The 18610-nt window shown below is 52.1% G+C and overlaps 2 protein-coding genes across 5 annotated transcripts; one reads left to right on the forward strand and one right to left on the reverse strand.

Moving 5' to 3' along the window:
- Positions 1-4372: 4372 nt before the first annotated feature.
- REM1 (RRAD and GEM like GTPase 1) lies at positions 4373-12923 on the reverse strand. 3 transcript variants are annotated; one of them, XM_047854256.1, is made up of 5 exons: positions 12679-12923; positions 11257-11659; positions 10097-10179; positions 7444-7645; positions 4373-5616 (listed from the first exon to the last, which is right to left on the reverse strand). In XM_047854256.1, the coding sequence occupies exons 1-5, from the start codon at positions 12832-12834 to the stop codon at positions 5558-5560; spliced, it is 903 nt and encodes a 300-aa protein (XP_047710212.1). In that variant the 5' UTR covers positions 12835-12923; the 3' UTR covers positions 4373-5557. The 3 variants fall into 3 exon arrangements, with proteins under 3 accessions (XP_047710212.1, XP_047710211.1, XP_047710213.1); XM_047854255.1 differs by lacking the exon at positions 4373-5616 and adding an exon at positions 5661-6255 and having other exon boundaries at positions 12679-12920; XM_047854257.1 differs by lacking the exon at positions 4373-5616 and adding an exon at positions 6113-6397 and having other exon boundaries at positions 12679-12922.
- A 1735-nt stretch (positions 12924-14658) lies between these two features.
- On the forward strand, positions 14659-18361 carry DEFB124 (defensin beta 124). Of its 2 annotated transcripts, none has more exons than XR_007150943.1 (2): positions 14659-14715; positions 17866-18034. XR_007150943.1 is itself a non-coding variant. In XM_047853102.1 (2 exons), the coding sequence occupies exons 1-2, from the start codon at positions 15365-15367 to the stop codon at positions 18018-18020; spliced, it is 213 nt and encodes a 70-aa protein (XP_047709058.1). In that variant the 5' UTR covers positions 14727-15364; the 3' UTR covers positions 18021-18361. The 2 variants fall into 2 exon arrangements, 1 of the variants encoding a protein (XP_047709058.1); XM_047853102.1 differs by lacking the exon at positions 14659-14715 and adding an exon at positions 14727-15422 and having other exon boundaries at positions 17866-18361.
- Positions 18362-18610: the final 249 nt, after the last annotated feature.

Below are 18610 nucleotides of genomic sequence, written 5' to 3' on the forward strand. Positions count from 1 at the left end.
TACGTTACATGGCAACATGGAATTAAGGTCACAGACGGCATTGTTTGCTAATCTGCTGACTTGAAAACGGGGAAGTTATCCTGGATTATCTGGTGTGCTGCACGTAATCACAGGGGTGGAGAGGGAGGCAAAAGAGGGAGAACCAGAGGGATGGAGGCATGAGATGGACTTGGCCTGATGTTGTTGGCTTTGACGATGGAGGCAGGCAGGGGTCATGAGCCGAGGGAAGCGCTTGGCCCCTAGAAGCTGGGAAAGGCCGGAAACAGATTCTCCTCTAGAGCCTCCAGAAAAGAATTCAGCTTTGCTGACACCTTGATTTTAGCCCAGTGAGACCCACGTCGGACTTCTGTACAGAACTGCGAGATAACAGATTTGCGCTGTTTTAAGCCCCTATGTTTGTGGTAACTCATTACAATAAAAACAGGAAATAAAGACACCAGGCCACGTGTAAGTGAGATCCCTACACTGCCAGCTTCAACCTCCAGACTCATGAGATGATTCCAGTCACCCGAGTCTTCAAGTTTCTCAGCCGAGGCCCTAGAGAGGAGTTGTATCCACTCTGCCCTGCCCGAATTCCTGACTCACAAAATCTAGAAGCATAATAAAATGCTTGTTTTTATGCCACTAAGCTTTGGGGTGGTCCCTTATGCAGCCTAGAAACCGGAACGGTGACCTATCCTAGCCTTGAACTTGAACCAGATGGAACTGGAGAAAATTGCACACATTGCTGAACCCAGAGCTCCCATCCCATCATCAGCATTATTTTTAAACTGAACCCTGATCCGAACAGAAGGGAACGCTGCTGAAATTGAAACTGAGCTTGTGTATTTTTTCAAGCTAAGGTACTAGAGTATTCCAATATTCTTGAGTCAGAGACAACCACATAGAGAATTTTACCCTAACGCCTTCGCTCTGTATGTTTTGATTTGCCTAAGGTTTTACGGTCGTGGCAGAACTGAGAGATTCTTGGTCTTTATGAAGCAGACAGCTGTGACGCTCTTTACCCTCCTTGCCCTCCTTCAGAACACACACCCTTGGGGCGCCTGGGTGGCGCAGTCGGTTAAGCGTCCGACTTCAGCCAGGTCACGATCTCGCGGTCCGGGAGTTCGAGCCCCGCGTCGGGCTCTGGGCTGATGGCTCGGAGCCTGGAGCCTGTTTCCAATTCTGTGTCTCCCTCTCTCTCTGCCCCTCCCCCGTTCATGCTCTGTCTCTCTCTGTCCCAAAAATAAATAAACGTTGAAAAAAAAAATTAAAAAAAAAAAAAAAAAAGAACACATACCCTTGTCCAAGTTTGCTGAGTAAAGGGAGGCTTCAGCCGCCCCTAGCCCCTAGGGGACGGGAATTTCCCACCATCCGGGGACAGGCAGTTTCAGCCTGAACCTGATAACTCAGGAGGGGGGCTCCCTGAGTGGAAGCTTTGTGCCCTTGGCTGAGAAATTGTAACTTTCCATCGAGGCCAGTGATCCTCAGTATTCAGGGAGCCTGGCTGGGGTGTGTCAAGTTCCAGGTGGCCTTCGTCTCATCTGGATCAGGCCGGCACAGTTTGTGGCCGTCTCCTACTAAGGAGGCTGGGGGGGGGGGGGACTGTGAAGAGACTTGGGGCCCTTTGGGAGACATTCATCTTTCCAGCGCTTTATCATTTTTTCCATAACAGTACTCTCCCTTCAAGGTGGAAAGTCCCAGCTGGCGGCTTAGAATACACTCAATGTGCTTTTGTTTTCTGCCCCCCACCCCCACCCCCCACCCCCAGTCCGGGAAGCAGGGTGCTGGTGCCCCTTCATTTACACCAGCCTGCTCTGGACTTGCCATACTGACAGATGGTGTAACAGAGGCAAGCCCTTAACAAACCGCAGGACGACACGTCCCTGGTTCGAATCTTCGCTCTGCTATTTGCTAATTGTGCAAACCTGGCAGGGCAGTGAACCTTTCTTTCTGCGATACAGTGTCCCTATCTGCAAACTGGCATGGGTGATAATATGACCGGTGTTGAGGACTGAATATACGGAAAGTACTTAGAACAGTGCCTGATACATAGTAAGAGTAATGTAGTTGCTTGCTATTATTATCACATGCCTTTGGACAATTTGTCTCCTTTCTCTGGGCCTCGGTTTCCCCAACTATACAATAAAGAAAACAGTTCCTACCTGACCTGAGTGCAAATCCTGACTACGCTTTCTTGGACAAATTTCTTGGGTTTTCTTAGCCTCACGCTGCTAAATCTGCTCATCTGTTAAAGGGTACTTATTAAGTAGATGGGTGTGGTGATAATTAGATAAGAAAATGTGTATCGAGCATATAACATGGGGCCTAGCACACAGAAAGAGCTAAAACAAAGTTAGCTTTTTTTTTTTTTGATGGGTGAGAAAGACTTTTCTAAATTATCACGGGTCATGTCCCTGGGAGGAGTATTGTGGTTTTGTCACACGCTTTCCCAGCTATGCTTTATTCACAGACTCCTAATGTTAGAGGGGTCAGGATTGGAAGGGCCATTTTGCAGATCCATTCATCACTCCATTCAATAGGTATTTATTGATCACCTATTATGAGCCAGGCACTGTTGTAGGTGGCTGGGGAAAGAGAAGTACTGGGGGCCCTAACCTCATGGGGCATTTATTCCCGGGGGGTGGGCAGACAGTAAATGGGTTCGCACATGAATATATGATACAAGTTCACATTCAATCTCTTTATTTACTGATGGGAGAACTGAAGCCCAAGAGGGGAAGAGATTTTCCTAAAGTCCTCCAGTGTCACAGCAGGGCAAAGACTCCCAAGCAAATCTTTACAGTCCCAGAGTATCCCACCCTTAACGAGCCCTGGTCAGGGCGCCTGAGTGGCTTAGTCTGTTAGGTGACTGACTCTTGATTTCCGCTCAGGTCATGATCTCACGGTTCCTGAGTTTGAGCCCTGCATCGGGCTCTGCACTGACAGCACGGAGCCTGCTTGGGATTCTCTCTCTTTCTTTCTCTGCTCCTTCTCCGCTCGCAATCTCTCTCTCCCCAAATAAATAAACATTTAAAGAAGATTAAAAAAAAAAAAAGCCCTGGTTTCCCCAAGGTCTTAAGATATGCTAGTGGGAACCAACAGTCACTGAATCTTCCTTGACACAGGGACTGTTTTAAGAAATTTACACATCTTTAAAAAAAATCATTTTAAGGGGCGTCTGGGTGGTTAAGCGTCCGACTTCAGCTCGGGTCATGATCTCGTGGTTCGTGAGTTCGAGCCCCGTGTCAGACTCTGTGCTGACAGCATGGAGTCTGGAGCCTGCTTCGGGTTCTGTCTCCATCTCTCTGTCCCTCCCCTGCTCACGCTCTGTCTCTCTCAAATATAGAATAAAACAAAAACATTTTTAATAAAAAATTTTTAATGTTTTTTATCTTTTTTTGTTTAAAATTTTTTTTTAATGTTTATTTATTTATTTATTTATTTATTTATTTATTTATTTATTTTTGAGAGAAAGAGACAGAGCGTGAGGGGGAGAGGGAGACACAGAATCGGAAGCAGGCTCCAGGCTCTGAGCTGTCAGCACAGAGCCCGACGTGGGGCTTGAACTCACAGACTGTGAGATCATGACCTGAGCTGAGGTTGGACGCTCAACCGACTGAGCCTCCCAGGCGCCCCAAGAAATTTACACATCTTAGGTCATTGAATCCTCACATCAATCCTGAGGAGGGAATTGTCGTGAATCCTATTTTATAGATGGGGAAACTGAGAAACAGAGAGATAGAGGATTGAACACAGACCCTCTGGTTCAGGACCCATGACCCACCTCAACCACTGAGCTGCCATGTTGGCTGCATACTTTTCCCCCTGACCCTGGTCTGCTCTTCCTCCCTCCCTCCCTCCCTCCCACCTTCCCTCCCTCCCTCCCTTCCTTTCCTCCCCTTCCATCCCTAATCCTGGTCTCAATGACTTCTTCCACACTCTGAGTAGCCTGCGGTAAGCCCGCCCCCTCTCTCCGGTTCTCAGTTTCCCCATCTGTAAATTGGCCGGATTGCACTGGATTATCCTCAGGGCCTTCCACCAACACCCTCATTAGTCCCTTATCCGTTTGTAACCATTTTATTCACTTACTTGTGTTCTAGCTTGCTTTCCCCACCAGACGGGGGCTCCAGGGAGCAGCATCCTCCTGCTTCGGTTTGCCTCTACCTCCCCAGAGCCTGGCACTGTGCCCCGCACTTAGTAGGCCCTCAATAAATATTTGTGGATGAAGAAAGGAAGAAATGACAGCGATTACCCTCAGTGTTCTCAAAACCAGCTCCTGTGCTCTCCCCCTGGCCCCTCTTCCTTTCTCAGCCTGTGGGGCCCCCTCCCTCCCTCCCTCTCACCTCCCAGGGCCGACTCAGGCCCTCCATCCGGCTTGCATTTTTCCGGGTTTGATATCATTTTTTCCACTCTCCGGCTGCTGCCGGCTGCCTCTGCCAACTTTCCACAACTGGAGCCCCTCCCCCACAACCGCAGGCCAGAGACAGCTTGGGGTGGGGGAAGACCCCCCTCCTCCTCCCTTAACCCGAGCTGGAGTTAGGATGAGGAAATAAGTGCCATCAGTGCCCTGTTGGCAAGACTGGGGGCTTGAAGACGGAGGATATGGGGCTCGTCTGCCCCAAGCTCCAGCCTTCTTTGGCACCGTGTTCCTGGTGGCCAAGGCATCCGGGCGGGCAGCTGGTTGGGGGCAGGGGTGTCAGGCGTCAGGGACATGATGGTCCCAACCATTCGCATCTTGTTCTCCTCCCAAAGTAGTGACACCCCTTTCCCCTTCGGCTGGAAACTCCTGACCTGACCCCTAAGGTCCAGCCTCAGCCCCACAGCCCCAGCCAGGCTGGATGCCTCACTACTTCTACTTCCTGCGCAGACATGAGAGGAGGCTGGGTCCTGGGGTCTAGTCCTCACCCTCCCGAGCTGGGTGACGCTGGGATGCTCACTTCCTCTCTCTGGACTTCAGTTCCCACACTCAGAAAAATGAATGAGTTGAACTAATCCTGGGGATTAATGGATGGGTTTCATGGAGGCAAGGATCCCCCTCCAGGTTAAATCATATGCAAACTTGTGTTTGAAAGTCCCCTTCCCCAGGACTCTATAGCTTTTTGTCACATTCTCCAAGAGGACTGCAGATAAGGGCACAAACCCTAGCCTGACAAGCCTGGATTGGAATTTTGACAACTTCACTTATAGTAGCTAAATGATCTTGACCGCGGACCTTCACCGTCTATTGGTCTATTTTCCTAATTAGTAAACAGGGTTTGTGAAGATCAATTCCTAGTTGTGACAGCTTAGAACACAGCTCCTAACAAACGATAGCTATTACATCGTGAGGATGAATGCTGAGATTCCTTCCAGATAAGATTTTATGAATCTACAATCTAAAAAAATGGGTTTATGAGAAAATAGGAGGTCAGCCCACTGAACTGTGGTTGTTTATGCTCCACGGGGTCTCCCTCGAAGATGGGGGAGGGGGCGCGAGGGGTGCCGCACAGGGGCCATGCCCAGTGGTTCGGAGAAGGGGAGAAGGGCCTGAACACACAATTGATCCGATGATTTGACTGACTGACCTTGACCCAAGTCAGCAGGTTAACCCAATCCGCGACCAGTGTAGATGGGAGAGTTGGGAGGTGGAGATGCCTGGAAGATTCCAAAAGAAGAGGTCTGGGCATGCAGACAGGACATCCTTCTGGTCTGGTTTATTGTGAGTTGGCCAGAGCCAAGGGACAAGGAAGATTTTTACAAAAAGACACGCACCGCGTAAAAAAACAAAAACAAAACCCTACTCTGTGCCCAACTTGAGGCTTCGGTCCCATAGTCTGTCCACCCCTTCCTGGAGCGGAGGGGGTCCCTGAAGCTGCAGCTTTGGGAGATGCTGCGGCCCTCGGGGCAGCGGACAGGCACAGCCCACTGTGCCGAGTCCAGGCAACTGCGTCGAGGACCCTCGGTGGCATAGGTGGAGCTCAGAATGCAGCCCAGTGTTCCGCCACCCCCAGGAGGCAGGGCGGCCTCAGAGCACCGCCAGGTTGTGGCAAGACTTAGAGCGGGCCTTGAGTGCCCGGCGGGCGCTGCGGGCCGTCAGCCGTGCCAGGAAGCGACGAGCCCGCTGACCCAGGCTGGCGCGCCGTCGGGGCGCGGGAGGGGCCGGGGCCGAGCTGTCCCGGCGGCGCAAGCGCAGTTGGCGCACCACGCCCTCGAAGAGCTCGGCCACGTTGTGCTGCAGCGTGGCCGACGTCTCGATGAACTTGCAGTCGAACACCACCGCGCAGGCGCGGCCCTCTGAGGGGCGGGGTCAGACGGGCGGGGTGGAGGGGGACATAAAGGTAGGAAGAGGTGCGTTGAGTCTCAAGCTGAGTCACTTTTTTCTTTGTGCCCTAACTTGCGTTGGGTGCCAGGGGATTCCGAGGACAACGAGACGGCTCTGAGGAGTTAGTGCACAGGCTAGTGACTGATACTGATGCAAAGCGAGGCTGGGAAGGGTCTTGAATGCCAGGTAAAGGGTCTAAGCTGTGCATTAGAATTATCTGGGGGAGCTTGTTAAAATGCGGATTCCTGAAACCACCAGCCAAGAACCTGATTTGGGAGGTTTGGGATGAGATCTGGGACAGCATTTTCACAAAATCGCCTGGGGGTTTTGCTGCGGAATTTGGGGATGTTTGCTCACAAGGCATATATCGTCTTCCATCTCCAGGAAGCCACTGGGCTGGGAGACAGGGGCCTGGGTTCTAGCCCCCAGTGGCTGGTGACCCCGTGGAGCTGGCTTACCTTCTCTGGCTCTCAGTTTCCATATTTTTTAGATTTTGCCCTGTGAGGAAGGCCATTTTGAGATCTTTATGGGTCCCACATGTTATCAAATGTGTTGAAATTAATTCCCCATCCCACTTTAAATACAACTTATATATAACTAAACGTTTTGGTTTGCAGTTGTTGGCTGTCACAATATGAAGTTTTGTAGATGATTAAAGCTTTGTGAAATTGTAATTTACAAATTTCTCACTGTATTTGTTTTGGAGCTCATAATTGTTTCAGGTCTCAGGTATAAGCCCCTGAAAAGATTGTAGGCAGTGGACCTATCCCGTCCGGTGGATAAAGTGTCTCTGATTAAGGGCATGGGGGAGCCATAGGGGGATTTTTATGCAAAGTAGTGACAAGGTCAGGTCTGGTTTTGGAAAACTCTGGCAGCTGGCGAGGAGAACTGATTGAACGGGGAGAGAGAAGTAGGGGGGCTGGCCCAGACTAAGGTGGAGATGCCAGGATGGGGCAGAGGTTGTGGGCATGGGGGGAAGGGAACGTGGGGTTAAGGGAGGTGGGCCTCACAGGATTTGGGGGACTGGTTTCCGGAAGTGAGAGAGGAGGCGAGAACAGTTCCTAGCTTTCAGGCTGAGGCAAGTAGATGCAGGATGGGGCCGGGGTTAGGGTTAGCGGCAGAGGGAAAGCTGGAGGAGGAGGGTGGAGTAGACGGCTCACCTTCCACGGAGACTTCCCGGCAGCGTGCCAGGTCAGCCTTGTTGCCCACCAGGATGATGGGCACGTGGTCGGCCTGATGCGTGCGCCGCAGCTGAATGCGGAGCTCAGAGGCACTCTCGAAGCTGCCTCTGTCTGCGATGGAATACACGATGACATAGGCGCTGCCCACCTGCAGGCATGAATCCTGGCTCCAGCTTCCATCCTGCAACAGAGGGACCCCAGGCCTGTCCTCAAACCGTAAGGTATCTACCTCTCCGCCAGAGGGGTGTCGCTGTGAAAGGTGGGGCTGGGATGGTCTGATGGATGGACCCGGGCTGAGGCTGGGATGGATGGTCTGATGGGTGGACCGGGGCTGAGGCTTACACTCTAGACAGGTTTGAGGAACAAATTCTGCCGTTGTCTGTATCGTCGCCGTGGGCAAACCACCAACCCTCTCTGAGCCCCAGTTTCTCTTTGCAAAATTGGGCTAGTGAACCCACCTGACTATATTTTCTCATTCCTGGATTCCTAGCGTGGGCTGGACACTGGAGACCAAAGATTTGTTTGGTTTCTCTTCCTGCTGAGAAGGGTTCAGCTCTTGTGTCTGGTTTCTGAGGAGGGCTCAGTCTTGCTAGACTGACAGCAAGGAGCCTGCTTAAGATTCCCTCCCCCCCCCCCCCCCAAATAAATAAGTAAGTAAATAAATACTCAATCCAATGACACTGCTACTGTGGACCCTTTTTGGAAATTGCCTCGACCCTCCACCGTCACCAACTTGTTCAAACTGAACCAGTTTCCCCATTTTACTTGTAGGAAAACCAAGGGCCAGAGGAGAGAGAAAACGTTCTCAAGGCCATACAGCCAGCCAGCTGGGCACAGAATTCCAGTTCCAGTACTCCTCCCCCCGCCTGCCTCCCAAATGGGACTTCCAGGCTGATCCCTTTTCTTAATTCACTGGACTCTGCCCCATAGGATTTTCAACTGCATTCAAAAGTAGCCCCTCCCTCACCAGCCTGTGAGCTCCATAAGGCCAGGGAGCGCATCTATCTTATACGCTGCTGGGTCTCCAGTGTCCTGGCCCGTGATACATATCCCGCTAGTGTTTTTTAATGAATGGGTAAAGGGGTGAAACCCCAGCTGAAGGCTCAGAAGGTGGTGTTCCCAGTGGCGATGGAGAGGGACAGTCCTCGTGCATAAGAGTACAGACTCGGAGGGCACCTGAGTGGCTCAGTTGGTTAAGCAGCTGAATCTTGACTTTGGTTCAGGTCATGATCTCACAGTTTGTGAGTTTGAGCCCCACATTGGGCTCTGCTCTGACAGCACGGAGCCTGCTTGGGATTCTCTCTCTCTCCACCCCTCCCCTGCTCTCTCTCTCTCTCAAAAAAAAACCAAACAAAAACTTAAAAAAAAAAAAGAATACAGGATCAGAGTCTTATAGATCTGGGTTTGAATTCCACTTGCTCTCTGACAATTTTGGACCCATTACTGAACCTCTCTGAGCTTTGGTTTACTCATCAGTAGAATGGGAATCAGAAAACTCACTCACAGATTTTGCTTTGCCTGAACATCATAATATATATACAGAGCTTAGCACAGGGGCTGACACTTGGGAAAAGGGTGGGCTTCCACCCAGCTGCATAAATGCCAGCTGCTGTTAGGAAGACCGTCATCATCCTCATCACGCTCATTTGGACTTGGGTGTTCTTTTATTCTGCCGGAAAAGAATTGGCCACTTAGCTCCTTCCTCCCCATCCTTTCTGCCTATCGCTAGGGCTGTCAGCCATTCCGGCCAATCACCCAACAGTGCCCTTCCTAAGCCCCACCCCATGGGCGAGGCCTCTCTGCATGTTAGGGGCGGGGCCTACCCCTTAATGAGATAGGCTCCCGGTGATTTTTACATCCTTCTCTCTGGTTGTATTTCTTCAAAGTTCTACAGTGAGCATGTATTATCTGTATAGCAAGAAAAAAAGAAAACTCAGACAAGGTGAGACAAGCATAACAGGGACATATCCCTGTCTGCTTTCTTCCTGCTCTGGAAGGGGGTAGGGAAGGACTTCCTTTGGTTTCTTTCTTTACTAGCTACCAAGTTACGAGTCATTAGAATGATCATTATTTACATCTCTTCACCTATTTTCAGCATTGTCTCATGCTGCACACCGCTTGCTCACCACTGTGAAATTGCATAAAGACTTAAAAAAACCAGCTGGTAAGGAAGGCAGGAATGATCAACCCATCTATCAGTTGAGAAAACTGAAGCTCAGGGTGACTGGTGAGTCACCTGCACAAAGCCACACAGCTGGGAGGCAAGAGAAAGGGGGTCGGTTTACCCTCAGACATTTTGGTGCTAAATGCAGTGTTCCTCCTTCTGCACAGTGTGTGGGGGGTAGTGTGTGTGGGATGAGGGTCCTGAGGACAAGGTGGGGGTCGGCAGGGGGAGAAGCACATCCTGGGACGGCTGTAGAGGGCATCAATGCAGTGAGAAAGGACTCACGGTCATGAGGTTCTTCAGTCTTTGGTTCCAAAGGCTGCTTGGGAGTTGTTGGCCTTGGGGGTTGCCGAGGATGGCCTCTGCCATGTCCCTGTTGTAGTGTCCGAGGAGGGGACAAGGGTCTGGTCCTAGGCTCGGCACCTCCCCCCCCCCCCCCCGCCCCAAGTCCTGCCTGCTGTGCCATACCCGTTTCTCAGCCTCCCAGGTGTCCATGACCACCAGCGTGGTATCCTCTCCGTCCACCGTGAGGGTCCTCTCGTACACATCTTCTGCATCCAAGGGAAGAGCCAGATCTCAGGGAGGAGGAACAGGCCTGGGGAGGGTGTGGCCTCCCCTAGTCCCCTTTCTGATCACAGCGCCCCCTCCACTTGTGTTGGAAGTGCTCCCCGCACTTGCTTGATGTCTTGTCTCTCCTGACAGGTCAGGAAGCTCCATGAGGAGCCCATGTCTCCCCAGCTGCCAGCAAGATATCTGACACCTAGTAGGTGCTGAGAAAACTTTTGCTACTTTGGTTGGTTGTTGGTTGACACGTATGGGATGGTGGGGTTAAAGTTGGCTGGGAATTCTCTCATTCCCGTTCTGTCCCTGGCTTAGTGCATGCTTCAGGCAGGTCGTATGAACCCTCTCTGGGCCTCAATCTCCCCATCGGTCACGCCTACAGGTACACGTATGTACATGCCTCATATGGGTTCTCACACTCAGAGGGGTCAAGGCTAGAGAAGGGGCCTGGCCAGAGTGTCCCCACTTTCTCTTTGCTTTTAACCAACCTCCCTCTCTACTCATCCTGTGGACTCTCAGCTAGTCCTGTAGGGACCCCTCTTCATTTCCTCTGTCCTGTCCCTTCTCCCCTCATCCTGGGGCCCCCGGCTCTCTCTGCTCACTGCATCACTTGAGGATAAGGGAACCTGGGAAGTCTCCATTTGGGTCAAGATCTTAATTTTGCTGCTGGTCATGGTGGGCGTGGATGGTTGTCTGTGGAGGTAGGAGGATCTGAGAGGTGGAAGTTGGGGCTGGGAGTTTCTGAGCTGGCTGGAAGCCTACTTATTTCTTTCCCTTTGAGACTCATGGAGCTCAGAATTGCTTCCCTCATGACATGGAAATTAATCATCCCTGAGAAACTGGCAAAATTCTCACAATTCAACAAATTTCCCTCCTCTAGACCATTGTGTGGGCTGTGCCCTGCACAACTGTCAGGGGGCATCATTCACTTCACAGACTATGTGAATGATGCCCTTTAGAGTTGAGCAGTGTGTGAGTTGCACAACTGTTCTTGGCAGCCTTGTGCCCCTGACTACAGGGCTTTTACTCCTGTGGCCACAACCCAGCCCAGCCCACAGAGTCCCTACCTCCAAGCTGTTCATGGAGGTCTCGCTCTTGCTTCCCTGCAAAGAGGCTGGCCAGGCTGGTCTTCCCTACACCAGGATCTCCAAGCAGTACCACGCGGTAGAGGGCCTCCCAGGAGCCTTCAGAGTCGCTGGATTCAGAGGACCAACCATTGGGGGCAGGTGAAGGTTGCCGGGGGGGAGGATTGAGGGAGGCTGACTGGCCCAGCCGGGGATGCTGGGATTTTGTGGAAGGTGCTGTACACAAGAGGCCAGGTTGGTGGCCCCGGGCGGACAAGGGCAGTGGAGTGCTGGCTCGCCGATGCAGGGGGGTCTTTGCTTCTTGCTGGGTGTTTAGTGTCATCCTTGGGTGGGAGGGGCTTTGCTCCTTCCTTCCTTCCTTCCTTCCTTCCTTCCTTCCTTCCCTCTGTGAGCAAGAAGCAGGAATGGGCAGTGAGCCAGGTGCTGTCACCCCCTTCTGCAGGGTCCAGATGAGCTTCTGAGATGACTTCCTCCCAAACCTTCTCTTGTTCAAATGACAGGAGGAGGCACCTCAGCTCCTTGGGGTGGGGGCTTCCTGGCTTCAGGGCCAGAGTAAGCCTAGAGCAGGCTGGGAGGGGTGAGCGTGCAGGCTGTGAGCACACGCATGCACACCCAGAGGTCACTTCCTATGCCTTGAGGATGACGGAATACCCCAGGACACACAGGCAGAGACAGGCAGAGGGGCAGCAGGGAGGTGGGATCCATACAAGCATGCACACACCCTGTCCACAGACGTGTCCCTCCCATTCGGAACATGGGACCTACGTTCTGAAAGGCACCTGAATTGCCCTGGCCCTCCCCTACCCCACAGCTCACTTCCCCAAGGTTCAGATCGGGGTTGGGGGGTACGGAGGGTTGAGGGCCCCTGGGGGGTTCACTTCCGCTGAGGGCTAAGAGGCAGCACGGGTGGGTTGGTATTCCGAAGGGCGATGGGAATCTGGGGGTTCCCTGGGCTGTAACTCGAGAGCCCTGGTGCCATGGGAACGGCGTGTCCGGCCCGCCCCCTACGTGAAAAATTCAGGAGATGCTGGCGCGACAGCCTCCAGCGGCTGCTGGGGGGCAGGGGTTGCGAGGCAGCCGGGCCCCAGGTTTGGGGACAGGACAGGGTCCTGGAAGGGGGCGGGGAGGAGACCTCCAGGACCCTGGGGGCGCATGTGCCCTTCCCGGGGTCTGAGTCCAGGCCTCCCCCGCCCAGGGTCCTGGATGTAAGTCCCCTGATCCCGGGAGGGTTCCTTGTCCGAGGCTATCCAACCCTCCGGGCCCCAGGTCTGAGGACCCTCACCCCGGGGACGCGGGTTCGAGGCCTCCCTCGCCCCTGCCTGCGCCGCAGAGCCCCCCGTGCAGGCGCCTGGCGAACTCCGCTCCAACTCGACTAAGTTGGCGGCGGGCTGCGCGGGCGTTTACCTCGCTTGAGGAGGGGTCCAGGGTCCCCGGCCGCCGCAGCTGCCGGGTGCTCCAGGCTGCACCACCGCCTCGGCGCGCAGCCCCTCGGGCCAGTCCCGCCCCGCCGCCCGGGCCGGGGGAGGAGCCGAGACCCCGCCCCGTCCAGCCCCGCCCCATCAGGGCAGCCCCGGGGTCCCCGCCCCGAGGCCTCGGTCGCGGAACGACTTTTCACCGAGCTCAGTTGACCCACGGCCCCAAGTCCTTCGCCTGGGGTGGTAGTGGCGGTGTCAGGGTTGGGGGGGGGGGGAGCGAGAGAGGAAAGATGGGGTTTCTGAATTCCTGGGTCTGGATCCTCTTCTGCATTCACGCCCGCAACCGGGTGCACCAACTTTATTTCGCCCTCGCAGAAACCACCTGCGGAACTGGTTGAATGTTGATTCCCAGGGCCCACCCTCCAAGAGAGGCGGATTCAGCAGTTCTGGGAGAGGGGGTTGGGAATCTGCATTTCAAACAAGTGCCCAAAGTGACCTTTATGCTGAGTTCATGGGCCCCCACTTTGAGAAACTCTCCTCTGGATGGTGAATGAATTTTGGAGGTGAGTCCAGGGGAGGAGGGAGCTTAGGTCTGCGCTGAAGACTTCCGATACCTGATTTTGGCATCCCATTCATTCATTCACCAAATTCTGGGTTAAGCACTCTTTATGCAGGGGTCTGTCCCGTGTCTGGAAGAATGGCTGTCCCCTCTTTGATGAATATTTACTGAGCATTTGGGCTGTGGCTAGTATGATTTGAGCGCTTTGCCTAGATTATTAGTTCATTTAATCCCGACACAACACTGAAAGGATATTTAACTGAAGCTTACCTGGCCCCGGGACTCAGGTTTCTGCCTCGCAACCCACTGTCCCTTTCTTTCACCGCCGTGGCTTAGAAAAAAAAAAAAATCTTCCTAGGCACTTGAAGGAGAGAGACACTGTGATGCTGATAGAGTAGAGCTGTTGGCTATAGGGAACTGGTGATTTGGGCCATCCAAGGGGCTAGGATCCAGGCTCTTTGGGCAGGGTGCTTCCTTTGAGATCATAAGGGACTGGGGAGGGCAGGTTTGTGTGTGGGGCCAGGCAGAGCAGGCTGTACTTGTGGGTGGAGCTCATTGTCATGGCTGAAGGGGTCCAGGTGTCCAGCTCAGAGCAACTCCCACAACAGCCTGTAGATTAGCTCAGGGCTCTGGGCAGACGCTGAGCCCCCTCATGTCTGTGCTCTGTGCTCTGGCCTTCTGAGAGTCCCTTTCCCTACCTACAAGATGGGCTGTGACTGATATCATGTCGCACATTGTCTGGGAGTGAGGCAACTTGGTTTCCAGTCCCAGCTCTGTGGCTCAATTGCTGTACGGCCTTGAGCAACACACCTCCTTTCTTGAGGTTTCAGTTTCTTTATTTCACAGTGATATCTGGACAGGTTACACAACGCTTACAGCCTGAGCTTGGCATTCAAGGCCCCTCGTGCTCTGGCTCCTATCCTCTGCAGGGCCGTTTCCAATCTCTCCTCCTAATGAACCCCTCTCTGGCCATGCCCCACTCTTTCAGGTACATTCTGTTCCTTCTGCCTGGAATTCTGTTTCTGCTATTCCTCTCTCAAGAGGCAACTCAGATACCTGGATAGGACACTGTTCTAAGCTATTTGCACATATGGTGTCAGTGGTCCTCAAATTTTAGCTGTGCATTAGAATCATTTGGAGGCTTGTTAAACCACAGCTTGCTGGGACCTGCACCCAGAGCTTTTGATGCAGCAGGTTTGGGCAGAGCGTGAGGATTTGCATTTCTTTTTTTTTTTTAATTTTTTTTAATGTTTTATTTATTTTTGAGACAGAGCATGAACGGGGGAGGGGCAGAGAGAGGGGGAGACACGGAATGGAAGCAGGCTCCAGGCTCTGAGCCATCAGCCCAGAGCCCGACGCGGGGCTCGAACTCACGGACCGCGAGATCGTGACCTGAGCTGAAGTCGGAGGCTCAACCGACTGAGCCACCCAGGCGCCCCAAGGATTTGCATTTCTAACAAGCCTCAGGTATTGCTGCTGTATGCTGGTGTGGGTATCACACTTAGAGAACCGTTGTACTATTTTGTTTAATCCTCTTAATGAGCTAGGTAGCCATTCGTCTCTGTGAGGTAAGTACTGTTACTCTTTCCATTTTCCAAGTGGTCTAAATACATGCTTGTTTGAATGGGTTAGTGAGTTCTGGCCCCCTCTCCTTGGCATCAGGAAGGGAAATGTCCGTGTATTTAGCCTTGCAAGGGGGGCCTGTCATCATTTCCTTGATGACCGCCTGAGGCTCAGAGAGGTTACATGATTTGTCCAAGGTAGCACAGCGATTAGAGGGAGACGCTGGCGTTGAACCAGGTTTCTCTGAAGCCCCACCTTTCCCCACCCTCTCAGGTGGAGAGGATGTCTAGTTTCTGACCTCAGACATCGCTTCAGGAAATCCTGTCCGTAGCTTCAGAGCTCAGCAATCTCTGGCAGGTATGGCTGACCAGTTCCCCACATAGCTGGCTGAGATCCAGTTATATCCTCAGGACCACAGAGCCCCGGCCTCCCACTTAGGTCTCCTGCTGCCCACGCTGCTGCCTTGATCTGCAGCCTGATAAAGGCTGGGCCGCAGGCAGCAGGGCTCAGTAAGCCTGGCTCCTTTGGTGGCCTCCCCAGAAGCCCTGTGGCCATGACACAGCTGCTTCTGCTGATTGTGGCTCTCCTGGTCCTGGGTCATGTGCCACCAGGTAACATCACCTGTGTGTGTGTGTGTGTGTGTGTGTGTGTGTATGCAGAAATGAGGGAGAGCCTCCCAGATTCTGGGGGACAGAGGAGGCCTAGACCAGTGATTGAGTTCTGGGCCCCCCCCCGCACTGAGTTGCTGGGCACCTTAGGGCAGCTTTCTAAATCAGTCTGCACCTCAGTTTCCTAATCTTTAAAATGGGACTCACTCGACAAATATGTATTTGAAAAACATTTACTGTGTCCCAGCACTATGACAACCGCTGGGAGAGGGAAAAAAAACGTCCTTGCTTTCATGGGGCTGATAATTTTAGACAGAAAAGAACCAAATAAACACATCATGTGTCAGGTGGTGGTAAGTGCTAAGCAGAATAGAAGCAGGACAAGGGGTTAGGGTGGTGTGTGCATGTTGGGGAGGATGGGAGAGCTGATGGGGAGGGTCACGGGAGGCCCTGCGTGGTTGTTTGTTTTTGTTTTTTGAAAAACTTGAAACTTACATGAAAGTAGAGAGATCAACACAAGAAACAAGGTGAGTTAACGAAAAACCATTTTATTACGGAAAAATGTAAACGTATGCAAAAATAGAGACTAATGTAATGATGTAAGTTTTCAAAAGAAACCTTATTTTAGAAAATGCCAAACACAAATAAAAGATAGTATAAAAACCCTCTGTGTATCATCACCCAACCTCAGCAATTTATTTGTTTTTCTTTATTTGTTTTTTAATGTTTATTTATTTATTTATTTAAAAAAAATTTTTTTTTCAACGTTTATTTATTTTTGGGACAGAGAGAGACAGAGCATGAACGGGGGAGGGGCAGAGAGAGAGGGAGACACAGAATCGGAAACAGGCTCCAGGCTCTGAGCCATCAGCCCAGAGCCTGACGCGGGGCTCGAACTCACGGACCGCGAGATCGTGACCTGGCTGAAGTCGGACGCTTAACCGACTGCGCCACCCAGGCGCCCCAATGTTTATTTATTTTTGAGAGAGAGAGAGAGCGAGAGGGCAGGGGAGGGGCAGAGAGAGAGGGAGACACAGAATCCGAAGCAGGCTCCAGGCTCTGAGCTGTCAGTCCAGAGCCTGACACGGAGCTTGAACCCACAGACCGTGAGATCATGACCCGAGCCGAAGTCGGACACTTAACCGACTGAGCCACCCAGACGCCCCTTTAACGATTTTGTCTATAAGGTCGGCTTGAGCGGAGATCTGACTACAGTGAGAATATAAAGAAGATCTTTACAAGTAGCAGGAGGCAGAAGAATGACGGGGGTGTCTGAAGAGCAGTGAGGGCGCCAGCGTGGCTGGAGGGGGGGGTACCAGGAGAGAAGTGGAGCAAGGGTGGTGGGGAATACAGACCATGTAGGAGGAAAGAGCACCTCTGGGTCTCAGGGTCACTGGAAGGTCAAGATGTGATGATGTGTCAAGAGTAGTTGTAGGAACCGCCCTCACCTGGGAGTCAGGGTCTCGGGTTCCTGTTCCAGACCCAGCGCTTACTGGCTGGGAAAAGTTGGGTGAGTCCCTTTCTTGATCCATAAAATGAGAGGGTTGGCCTCCAATGAGTCCTGGTTGCCCCGCCCCCCCCCCCCGCCCCCGGAAGCTGTCATTGTGATAATCTCCCTTTCCATTTATTATTTACTGTGTGCCAGGTGCTGTGCTAAAATGACTAAATCCCCTATAACTGCCCCCCTGAAAGGGAGTTATACAGCTGAGGAACCTGAGGCCTCCTAGAGGACCTTAGAGGGGGCACAGGACACATTCCTCCAAAGCCCTGCCTTTTCCATAGCCCATGGGTAGAAATTCCTCCACTAACATTAAATGGATCCATATGTGTGAGGCAGTTTATGCTATGGTTATAAGCGGACTCTAGAGCCTTATTACCTGGGTTTGAATCTTGGCCCTGCTCCTTAATGACTCTCTAAACTTGGGCAAGGTTGTTAATCTTTCTGTGCCTCAGTTTCCTTACCCTGTATCACAGGGATCATAATAAGACCAACCATAATTGTACAGTGTTGTTACGAAAAGCACTTAGAGTGTACCTGGGGTGTGGGTTAACCTGGACAAGAAATTAGTTTCTAACTTGTAACCAGTGGTCTAACTTGTGATCTATAGGCTAACCTGGACTGAAATCTGTGGGCTCATTTGTAACTAGTTGTCTCATCCGTGACTAGTGGTCTGGTCTGTTGCCTCTAGTCTAACCTGTGGTCAGAGTTCCTGTCCTGTGGCCTCAGTTATGACCTGTGGGATGTCGTATGACCAGTCACCTAACACAACGACCAGAGAGCTAAACGGTGACTTGTGATCTAACCTGGGTCCTGTGGCCTAACTTGTGGACAGTGGTCTGATCTGTGACCTGTGGCCTAACCTTTGATCTATGGTCAAACCTGTGAACAGTGGTCTAACCTGCAACCCATGGGCTGCTTTGTGACCTGTGGTCTTCCTCTGCATAGGGAGAAGTGAATTCAAGCGGTGCTGGAAAGGCCAAGGGGCCTGCCGAACTTACTGTACGAGGCATGAAACCTACATGCACATGTGCCCAGATGCCTCCCTGTGCTGTGTCGCCTATGGAATCAGGCCTCTGCCCTCTAAGACTGAATCTGTGTAGCTGGTTCTGGGCTGATACCCTTGCTCTCCAATAAACACCTGCTGCTGCCCGTCTCCTCTTGCTTGCTCACCACCCTGCCACCCTCATGCTGGGGATGTGGGGGTGGGCAAGGTCCCGTATGGGAGGGATAGAGGGTTGGTTGGTGGAGAGAGGGGAAGTGCCCGGGGAGAGTGGGTATTAATGACTGTTGTAAATGGTTCCGGTCCTGCCTCTATCCCTTCCACTCTGTCCAACTCGGGAAAGATTACTCAATCTCTGTAAGCCTCCTGGGTCTCCTCATCCGTGAAATGGGGATAAATTATAATATCATGAGATTTGGAATTTATAGAAGGAATGCCAAAAAAAAGTAGAGTTAATAGTAGTAATATCAGCTAATAGTAATAATGAGTTAATTATAGTAAGGATTAATAATGGTAGAGTTAATACACTTTGGCATTCACAATGAGATGGTGCATTTGGCTTGAAAGGCAGGCCCCCCGAGAGAGCAAAAGGATTTCTCTACGTTCCTTCATCTCCTATTTTAGCACCTCAAGGGCCTGCCCAGGTGAAAAAGACCACGGATTTTATGAAAACAGTTTTTGCATACACAG

Source organism: Prionailurus viverrinus, chromosome A3 (genome assembly GCF_022837055.1).
Source record: "Prionailurus viverrinus isolate Anna chromosome A3, UM_Priviv_1.0, whole genome shotgun sequence".
NCBI classification, from domain to species: Eukaryota; Metazoa; Chordata; class Mammalia; order Carnivora; family Felidae; genus Prionailurus; species Prionailurus viverrinus.